Source organism: Rhincodon typus, chromosome 18, assembly GCF_021869965.1.
Source record: "Rhincodon typus isolate 14 chromosome 18, sRhiTyp1.1, whole genome shotgun sequence".
Classification (NCBI taxonomy): Eukaryota; Metazoa; Chordata; class Chondrichthyes; order Orectolobiformes; family Rhincodontidae; genus Rhincodon; species Rhincodon typus.
In genome coordinates this window covers 48,136,857-48,147,437 of record NC_063349.1, presented here as the reverse complement: position 1 = coordinate 48,147,437, position 10,581 = coordinate 48,136,857, and the positions used below count along the sequence as shown (strand labels likewise).

The following is a 10,581-nucleotide window of genomic DNA, read 5'->3' as shown; positions in this document are numbered from 1 at the left end:
GAAACGTCAGCTTTCCTGCTCCTCTGATGCTGCTTGGCCTGCTGTGTCCATCCAGCTCTACACCTTGTTATCTCAGACTCCTTGATGTGTTGCATGTTGGATTGCAGTGCCATCACTGCCCCCTGATGGTGAAAGAATAAAAGTGCACTGTGTGAGCTCTCACTGTGGGGACCGGCAGCCCTGCCAGCAAAGTGTGAACCAATGCAGTTAGAAATTTCTAGAAAGCAAACTGCGCGGCCTTGAATTCTTTTGAGCTGCTGGCCAAGGGCTGGTGGTGGAAACACCCTCCTCATGGAGCTTTTACATCATTCACCTTGCATCTCTGTTCAGTAAAGCCAAGGTGGGGTGGGGGCAGTGCAGAAGGTTTACCCAGTGGATTCATTCAGTTTAGGGCTGGGGGTGGAACTGCAGGGCATTCATCAGACAGGCTGTAAACTTCGTACAACTACTGACTCTGGAGTGACAAGGAGGCTGGTGACTATTGCTCAGTAGGTTTGATTTTTTTTTGCAGCAGCTGATACCAAAGTCGAAACTAGGGCACTTTAGCACATCAGGGATTTAGCTTGCATAGTCTTGGTAAACCAAACTGTAACTTGACATTTTAATTCAGCGGTCTGCTTTCACTGTTTACCACCAGATGGTATTCTGCAAAAGGCAGAAAAAAAAATTCACCAGAGGTTGGTGTGGACTTGTTGGGTTGAAAGGCCTGTAGGGATTCCATAATAGTTCCACTTCTGAGTCGAAATGATGCCTGTTTTTAATTTTGTTGTCAAACTAGACACTGTACAAAAATCTTATTTTTTTTAAAAAGAGGACCTCTATACTCTTGCTGTAAACTGAATGATCGAGCAAGACATTAGAGCTGTTTTTGTGTTCTTTAACTGTGAATGTGTTTTTTTACCCTTACTTGAATGAGTTGCAAACCACTGTATTGCCAAGAAATATATTCAGCAATTGCTGGACTTGCCTAGATGGGAGGAGGACAATCAATTCTCCGTGTGCTGTTAAACCGGGTCGGGGGGGGGCGGTAAATGTGATAAATTTGGCTCCTGTATTTAATTATAATGATGCTCCTCCAAGTGTGATCAGACACTGGTCGTTGTGCCTGCTGGTGCTTTCGCTGAAATAGCCCAGCTGCACCACATCATAGAAAACAAAGTTCAAATTGTCGACTGCATATATGTCGTAATCTGTAAGGGTACAAAAACGGACATGAACTTTTCATCATCGATATGCATGTGGAGAAGCACAAAGTCTAGATAATGTATAGGACTGAAAATTTTTTGTTATTGTATTTATACTGACGTGAGTGCAGATTTATTTTTTTAGGAGGATTTTTTTTCTGTTTCCTTTTAAGATATTGAATTTCAAAAATGGCCTTTGTAAACTGTCATTGCATATTTTAATAAAGATGTGATTGACAAAATTACCCATCTGAGTTTACACTTGTATACCGTCTCACTGGTAAACCATTCAGCTGTCAGATTCATAATTATCTACTATCTGTGATGTTCTTGGATAAGCAAAACAAAACCAGACAATGCTGGAGGAAGTCAGCAGATCTGCCAGCATCTGTGAAGAGAAAAGCAGAGTTGGTATTTCCAGTCGAGTGACTCTTCTTTAGTCTTCGGACAGAAATACATACATTTTCAGACAGAAATGTTTAGAATTAGATCTGCGCTATTTACGAATGGACCCTTCTTTGTTATCTCTAACCAGTGGACTCCCTCTGCTGGTAAATGCATGTATTACAGGCTCTACAACCTGTGATAGCAAGAACTGAAGAGTCAGGAGACAACATGGAGCTGGATGAACACAGCAGGCCAGGTAGCGTCAGAGGAGCAGGAAAGTCAACGTTTCGGGTTGGGACCCTTCTTCAGAAATGGGGGAGGGGGAAGGGAGCTGGGAAATAAATAGGAGGGGTGGGGCTGGGGAAGGTAGGTGGGATGGTGATAGGTGAGTGCAGGTAGGGGGTGGTGGGGATTGGTCAGTGAGGTGGGAGAGAAGATGGACAGGTTGCGTCAGGTCAAGGAGGCGGGGATGAGAGGGAGGGGTGGTCATGGGATGAGGCTGGGAGTGGGGAGATTTTAAAACTGGTGAATTCCATGTTTAAGCCATTGGGCTGCAGACTCCCGAGGCAGAATGTGAGGTGTTGCGCCTCAAGTTTGCAGGTGGAGTCATTGTGACACTGGCGGAGGCCCAGGATGGACATGTCACCCAGGGAGTGGGAGGGGGAGTTAAAATGGTTAACTCTCAACCATTTTTCCTGCTCCCCTGATGCTGCCTGGCCTGCGGTCTTCATCCAGCTCCACACTGTGTTATCAACAACCTGTGAAGAGGGTCAGAAATCACATGGCACCAGGTTATAGTCCACCTGCTTTTTCAGGTGTTATTGAGTATCAGACACAGAATTTATAAGTAAAAGATCAAAGGGTCACACAGCTGATCAGTATGTATTAAACAAACCTGGGATGCTGTTAAAGATTGTGATTTCAAATAAACCTGTTGCACTACGACCTGGTGACAACAAGGTGCAGGGCTGGATGAACACAGCAGGCCAAGCAGCATCATAGGAGCAGAGAGGCTGACGTTTCGGGCCTAGACCCTTCATCAGAAATCTCCAGCATCTGCAGTTCCTACTAGCTCTATGACCTGGTGTTGTGTGATTCCTGACATTCTCAGAATTGTTACGATTTAGAAACAGGCTGATCAGCCAACACCAGAGCCAATTTCCTGCCTTTTCTCCATCTCCCTGCATATTCTGTCTATCCAAATAATCATCCAATCATCCCTTTGAAATGCCTCAATTGAATCTGCCTCTGGGCAGTGCATGCCATGCACTAACTACCAGCTGTGTGACCAAAAGAAAGCTTTTTCTGACATCACCCTCGCTCCTTGTGCTCATTTTCTGTGTTTGTTTCAAATTTCCAGCATGGGCAGTGTTTTGATTTGATCCCTTAGTGTCTGATGGTGGTGTTAATTCTTTCCAGCGATCTAAAAGGTTGCCAAGTGTTTCCTGTTGTGTTTGTTTTGTGCCCACCCACAGTCAGTGGGCATTCGGGACTGGTCAGGGGGATTACTCCACCCGGTTCCAGTTCTACAAAGATCAGTTGAAATATTTAAAAATTTATTCATCTTTCTCTGGAAGCTGGTTGGGTGCAGTAGCCCAGGCTGATCTATTCCAGGCCCAGTGCACAGTTTGCCAGCTGAATCATTTCATGAACAAGGATCAAGAGCAGACTACTAGACCCTTTGAGCCTGCCCCACCCATTCAATAAGATCATGGCTGATCTCTACATTCCTGCATGTCTCCATGGTAATCAAGAATCTATCTACCTCTGCCTTAAAAATATTTAAAGCCCCTGCATCCGTTGACGTTTGAGGAAGGCAATGTCAAAGACTCTCAGAGAGAAAAAAATGTTTCCTCGTCTGTTTTAAACAGGCAACCCCTTAATTTTAAACTCTGACCCCCTAGTTCTAGTTTCTGCCACAAAAGGAAACATCCTTTCCACATCCAGCTGGTCAACTCCCTTCAGGATCTTACTTGTTTCAGTTACATCATCTCTTTGACTCTCCTAATCTCTAGAGGAAACAGGCAAGTACTGCCCCACCTTTCCTCATTAGGCAATCCACTCATTTTTAAAAAATTAAGTATTTTTTTCCCCCTGTTGAGCTTTTCAACAATCCGGATGACAATGTGTCAATCAGGATGACTTGTTTTTTTTTGCTGGCCTTGGGAAGACCAAACTGGTCTGGACTCTTATTCAATTATGCCTGTCTCTTCATGGGGTACATGGAACATTCCTTGTTCCAGTCCCCAACCACAGCTCTTTATCCACGATATCATTGGTGCTGCTTCCCTCTCTCGTGTGGAATTGGAAAACTTCATCAATTTCACCTCCAATTTCCACCCTGACCTCACTTTCACCTGGTCTATCTCTGACTCCTCCCTTCCCTTCCTCGACATTTCTGTTTCCATTTGTGGGGATAGACTGGCCACTAATACCCACTGACTCCCACAGCTATCTGGACTATACATCCTCACACCCTGCTTCCTGTAAAGACTCCATCCCATTCTCTCAGTTCGTCCATCTCTGTCGCTTATGTTCCGATGAGGCCAACTTTGACAACAGAGCCTCTGAAATGTCCACCTTCTGCCTCAACTGAGGATTTCCCAGCACCGTTGTCAATGAGGCCCTCAACCAGGTCTGACCCATCTCCCGCACATCCGTCCTCACCCCTTCTCTTCCCTCCCTCAACAGCGATAGGGTTCCCCTTGTACTTATCTACCATCCCACCAGCATCCACATGCAGAAGATCATCAGGTGCCATTTCCACCATCTCCAGTGAGATGCCACCACCAGACACATATTCCACTTCCCTCCCTTGTCCACCTTCCGCAGGGACTGTTCCCTCCGGGACACCCTGGTCCACACTTCCATCACCCCCAACACCTCCCCACAGCCCTACGGCACCTTCCCCTGTAACCGGCGAAGGTGCAACACCTGCCCATTTACCTCCTCTCTCCCCAGTATCCAAGGGCACAAACATATCTTCCAGGTGAAGCAACACTTCACCTGCACTTCCCAGAATCTAGTCTACTGCATTCACTGCTCACAATGTGGTCTCCTCTACACTGGGGAAACGAAGCATAGACTGGGTGACAGCTTCGCAGAACGTCTTCCTTCTGCTCGCAAAAAAGACCCTGAGCTACCTGTTGCCTGCTACTTTAACGCACCACCCTGTTCCCTGACCAACATCTCTGTCTCTGGCTTGCTGCAGTGTTCCAGCGGAGCTCAGTGCAAGCTGGAGGAACAACACCTCATTTTCCGCTTGGGGACCCTGCAACCCTCCGGACTCAGTATAACAGTCAATCATTTTAACTGAGTTCGGAGGAAAGGGTCACCGGACCTGAAACATTAACTCTGATTTTTTCCTTCACAGAAACTGCCAGACCTACTGAGCTTTTCCAGAAACTTCTGTTTTCGTTCCTGATTTACAGCATCCACAGTTCTTTCAGTTTTCACTCTGTATCTAACCCCATGCTGTCCCTGTCCTGGGAGTGTTTGATGGTACAGTGTAGCGGGAACTAAAGAACAGAAAATGAAATCACCCCAGTATTTCAAAGTAACTGACTTGTAACATTGGTAAGCAACTAATATTTAAAATATGACACCATTTTCAATTAAGGGTAAAATGATCAGAGCCTCACTCTTGCATGAGGAAGATACAGCTGGGGGTGAGTTTAACCTGAGGGTCACCATGCCTCAGACAAGGGGCAAGGTTGAGAAAGCAGGAGCTTTGTGGAAACCTCAGCCATTACAGGAATCAATCCCACACAGTTGGTGTCATCACAGGGGAGGTGATGGCCTAGTGGTATTATCGCTAGACTGTTAATCCAGAGACCCAGGTAATGTCCCGGGGACCTGGATTCAAATCCCATCATGGCAGAAGGTGGAATTTGAATTCAATAAAATATCTGGAGTTAAGACTCTAATGATGACCATGAATCTGTTGCTGATTGTCAGGAAAAACCCATCTGGTTCACTAATGCCCTTTAGGGAAGGGAACTGCCATCCTTACCTGGTCTGGCCTACATGTGACTCCAGACCCACAGCAATGTGGTTGAGTCTTAACTGCCCTCTGGGCAATTAGGGATGGACAATAAATGCTGCCTAGCCAGCGATGCCCTCATCCCATGAATGGATAAAGGGGGAAAAAAAAAATTCTGCATCATAAAACAGCTAACCAAGCCAGTGTATTGAGTGAGGAAGTCCTCAGAAAGAGGTACTTAATGGCTGAAACTTGCAACTGTATAAAATAAAGCAGATGCTTGAAATCTGAAAAAAAAACAGAAATGGCTGGAGAAACTCTGCAGGTCTGTGGAGAGAAAGCAGAGTTAATGTTTTGAGTCCATTGACCCTTCTTCAGAACTGAGGACAGTTTTACAAAATCTATCTTTGTGAAAAAGGTAGGAAAGAAGAGGGTGAGGGTGGATTGGCCATGGGAAACACCGGGATTGGGCAGGCTGCTCTTTGGACGGTCGGTGTAAACCTGACAGGCCGAATAGTCTGCTTCCACACTGTAGGGATTCTGTGATTAGTGAGACTGGCTGGGTGGGATTCTGAGCCCATTCCCATGAAGCAGCGGCCTGAGAATCTGGATGACGTTACCAGTATATCACAATATCCCCAACCGACCGTGGAAGCTGCTGGATTGTTCTCAAAACCTGCTGCTTTCGCTAAAACCCATCCGGGAAGGGAACTTACCTTCTCCTACTTGGCCTGGGAACGTGAGGGAGTCCAGGGAATGTGTCCTCAGTTCACCCTGAGGTGGGTGACCAATGTGTGACCTTTCCTGAGAGTTCAGATGGAATTGTCTGCTGTGCCTATCCTTGAAGCCATTGTTTAACACTTTTTTTTATTGTCGCAGGAAGTGGAAAAGGAAAGGGAGCCACAGAAAGTGCTTACAAAAGAAGAGATCCGACAGAAGATTGAATCCTATAACTCAAATGCAACAGACAAGTTAAAAATGACTCTGGTGAGTGAAAAGATAGTAAGAACTGCCGACGCTGGAGTCAGAGATAACACGGTGAGGAGCTGGAGGAACACAGCAGGCCAGGCAGCATCAGAAGAAGGGTCCCGACTCGAAATGTCAGCTTTCCTGCTCCTCTGAAGCTGCCTGGCCTGCTGTGTTCCTCCAGCTCCACACTGTGTTATCTCTGGTGAGTGAAAACCTCATTTTTAACGTAATCTCAATTCTTAGGTGGTTTTATTTGCTGCAAATATTGGCAAATACAGTGGAAGTCTGTTATAATGTGGGTCAGTATATTGCAAATTCATTGAAAGCACTGATGTCTCGTGACTCCCAAGAAAATTATTTAAATCTTCATTTTGCGAGTTAGGATTGGAGAAAACATGAGTTTTCTTATTAACGTGGTCCAGCTAGAACATGGCTTTACTCTTTAGACCGTAGTATCCATGTTATTATGACCTTGCACTGGACAAGAACTCCACTTGGCCTCAACCAAACAGGCACCCAAGTGGAATTGGTGGCCGTGTACAACAGCAACTTGCATTTATATAGGGCCCGAAATGTGGTGAGCTGTAACATCCCAAGGAGCTTCCTTAGAGTACAATCAGTCAAAAGCTGAGATGGAGAGGTGACTGAAAGCTTGGTCAAAGAGGTAGGTTTTGTGGAGCACCTGAAAATGGGAAGGAAAGGTTTACTGAAAGAATGTTACAGCATCAAGGCCTAGACACCTGGAGATGTTCACTCCGCGTCCATGCCACCCTCTATGTGAAAGAGGCTGCTATTGGGTCCCTTTTTAAATGTATTTCCTCTCACCTTGAAAACATGGGCATGGGTTCAGAATCCCACCCAGCTAGTCTCACTAATCATAAAATCCCTACAGTTTGGAAGCAGGCCATTTGGTCACACCGAACCTCTGAAGAGTAGCCCGCCCAGACCACCCAATCCCTGTATTTCCCACGGCCAATCCACCGAACTTGCACATCCTGGCTTGTGGGAAGAAACCGGAGCACCATGCTTCCCCCATGGCGACTGTGAAACTATCATCAACTGTCATAAAAACAATGGCCTTCAGGGAAGGAAATCTTTAGATTTGGATTTAGATTTTATTGTCAAGTGTACTCAAGTACAGGAGTACAGTGAAAAGTGTACTCCTCTCACCCTGAATGCCCAAAACTCCATCAGCAGCCCAGATATCTCGCTGATGGTAGACCAAGCCCTGTTCTTGGTGCCTCTTAACAAGGCTGTTCTTCTCATTATCACAATGTCTGAGGGCAACTCCAATCCTTAAGTTTAAAAAAAAATGAACAGGGAAATGCTTCTCTACTTTTTTCCCCCTGTTTTAATCGTCCAGATTTTGAGCTCAACACTGAAGTAGCTGCCCCATTCAATCCATCACCAGCTACTTGCAGAGTTTTCATGGCTGTTGAGTAAAAACCTCCTCTTTCTCTGATCCAGGATGGTGTCATCTAGTGGCCATCAGAGCAGGCAACAGAGGAGGTGACATTTTAACTCAGTGTGAGGGATCCACACTGAGACACGCAGAGTCTAAATCAGGAAGTACAAAGCAAGAAGCTAGAAGAAATTTGATTTTGACCAGAGCCGCAGAGGCTCATGCTTAGGATACCTGAGTGCAAATCTTGCCGTGGAAAAATGGAATTTAAATTTAATTGGTAATTTTTAAAAAAAATCTTACTGTCAGCTAGTTAAGAATGACCATGCGCTATTGTCATGAAATCTCATCTGGTTTATTAGTGCCCTTAAGAGAAGGAAATCTGCCATCCTTACCTGGTCTGGCATACATGTGACTCCAAACCCAAAGCAAAGTGTTTGATTCGGAACTGCAAGGAACTCAGTTCAGGGATAGCCAGTGATGTTTACATTGCATGCGAAAATAATGGAAGACAGGAAGATAGAAACACAGAGGAAAAGATTAAATCTCCAATACTAATTAAATTCTGAAATAGAAGTATATAAAATTGTGAATGGCGTGGACAGAGTGGAATGTATGAGGCTTTTTCCCAGGTTGGGGGGGTCAATTACGGGACACAGGTTCAAGGTTGGGGGGTTGGGCGAGAACTTTTAAAAGAGATGTGTGAGGCATGTTTTTCATACAAAGGGTGGTGAGTGCCTGGAACATGCTGCCAGAGGAGGTGGTGGAATCAGACACAATAGCAACATTCAAGAAGCACCTGGACGAATACATGAATGGGAAGGGAATAGAGGGATATGGATCCTGTAAGTGAAGACAGTTTTAGTATGGAAGGGCAAAATGTGTCGGCACAAGCTTAGAGAGCCGAAGGGCCTGTTCCTGTGCTGTATTGTTGTTTTGTTATTTGTAAATAAGGAGACTTAGCCTTTTCAGCATCCACTCTGTCAAGTCCCCTGAGAATTTTATAGATTTTAGTCAGATCACTGCCCATTTTTCCAAATTCCGGCGAGAATATAAGACAAGGTATTTGAAGCTTGTAGACTGTAGGATGGAAAGGATACAAACCTGAGGGGTGACTGGAATTGTGTATTTGGGATTTGGAGGAAAGAAGTATGAGTGTTAGAAATATAAGGTCAACCTGAACCTGTCCAGATTTGACTGAGAGCAGGTAGTGCTCATTGGATTTTGTATTGAGGGCTCTGTTCTTTCCAGCTCCATTTTGATTTTTCCCCTTTCCCCCCGCCCCTCGCTGCACCTCTGCCCCCACCTTTGGTGGCCTGCATTGCCCTTAATGGGCTTTGGGAGTAAATGAATCAATTGGGAAAACCGGGTGATTTAATGGTGGTTGTTAATAGATGAAGAAACAGCATAGGTTATTTGGTGATGGGGAGAAGTAACCATTCAGTTGTGTGCCCTTTCGGATAAAGTAACCAAAAATAAACTGTGCTCTCACCCTCAAATCCTTTTGAGAAAAGTGGGTACCATGGGGGCTGCATTGCATTATTTTTCCCCTCCAACTCCATTTCAGTTTAGTTCCATCCCTCTCACCTTACCATGCCCCATTTCTGTTGTTGCCACACTGTCCCCATTCCTTGTTGGTTGTATTTCTAATTGATGGAACCAGTGATTGGGTGATGGTTTAATTCAGTGTAAAGGTCTTTACACTGCCCCTGGTGGTCAGTGGTAGATAATTGTTTTTTTTGTGAATTGGGTTAAAAGAAACAAAAGCACTGGAAATCTGGAGTTAAGAGTCTAGTGATGACCATGAAACTGTTGTCGATTGTCAGAAACCCATCTGGTTCACTAATCCCCTTTAGTGAAGGAAATCCGCCATCCGTACCTGGTCTGGCCTACATGTGACTCCAGACCCACAGCAATGTGGTTGACTTTAAATGCCCTCTGGGCAATTAGTGATGGGCAATAAATGCTGGCCTAGCCACTGATACCCTCATCCTGTGAATGAGTAAAAAAGAAAAAAGGAGTCTTCCATTGGGGACCTGGGGTGTAGAGTGGTGCATGCAGCAACCATGTATGAAGATAGAGTTTTATCTTAAGGAGGATTATGGCCTCCCTGGGCCAACTGTGGCACTGTGGAGTATGTTGTTTGTGGGCTGTTGGGGTCTTTTGCTTGCACTCTAGCTCCACGCTCCTGATCTTTGGACACCCAGGCAAGTCAGAGCTGTGCTCCTGGGCCTGACTAAAGTAACCATCAATCAGGCAGGGGGCTGTGAAAATGATTGTAACTCCTGACTGCCTGCTTCTTTCCTGCTGCATCGTCCATGCCTGGGTGTCCTAGTTAGACAAACAGGAGGCTGGAAGAACACAGCAAGCCAGGCAGCATCTGGAGGGAAGGAGCAGTCAGCGTTTCGGGTACAACCCTTCTTCAGGGCTGAAGAAGGATAATACCCAAAATGTTCAGTGCTGCTTTCCTCCAGATGCTGCTTGGCTTGCTGTGTTCTTCCAATCTCCTGTTTGTCCACCTTGGATTCCAGCAGCTGCAATTTTTTTTGTCTCTAACCTGGGTGCCCTAGTGTTTGTTTGTTAGTTGATGTTGCAGTAATTTGATAGGGGCTTTATTTATATATAAAAACAGAGCTGGGTTCTTCCCCAGTGAGGAG

The 10,581-nt window shown here is 45.4% G+C and overlaps 1 protein-coding gene across 3 annotated transcripts in view; it reads left to right on the top strand.

The window, feature by feature from the left end:
- Nucleotides 1–10,581, top strand: part of rassf3 (Ras association domain family member 3) — a 214,127-nt gene that overhangs the window by 183,437 nt on the left and 20,109 nt on the right. For all 3 annotated transcript variants that reach the window (XM_048607773.1, XM_048607772.1, XM_048607774.1), the window contains one exon: nt 6,433–6,540. In XM_048607773.1, the coding sequence (XP_048463730.1) occupies nt 6,433–6,540 (108 nt within the window). The remainder of the gene's footprint in view (nt 1–6,432; nt 6,541–10,581) is intronic.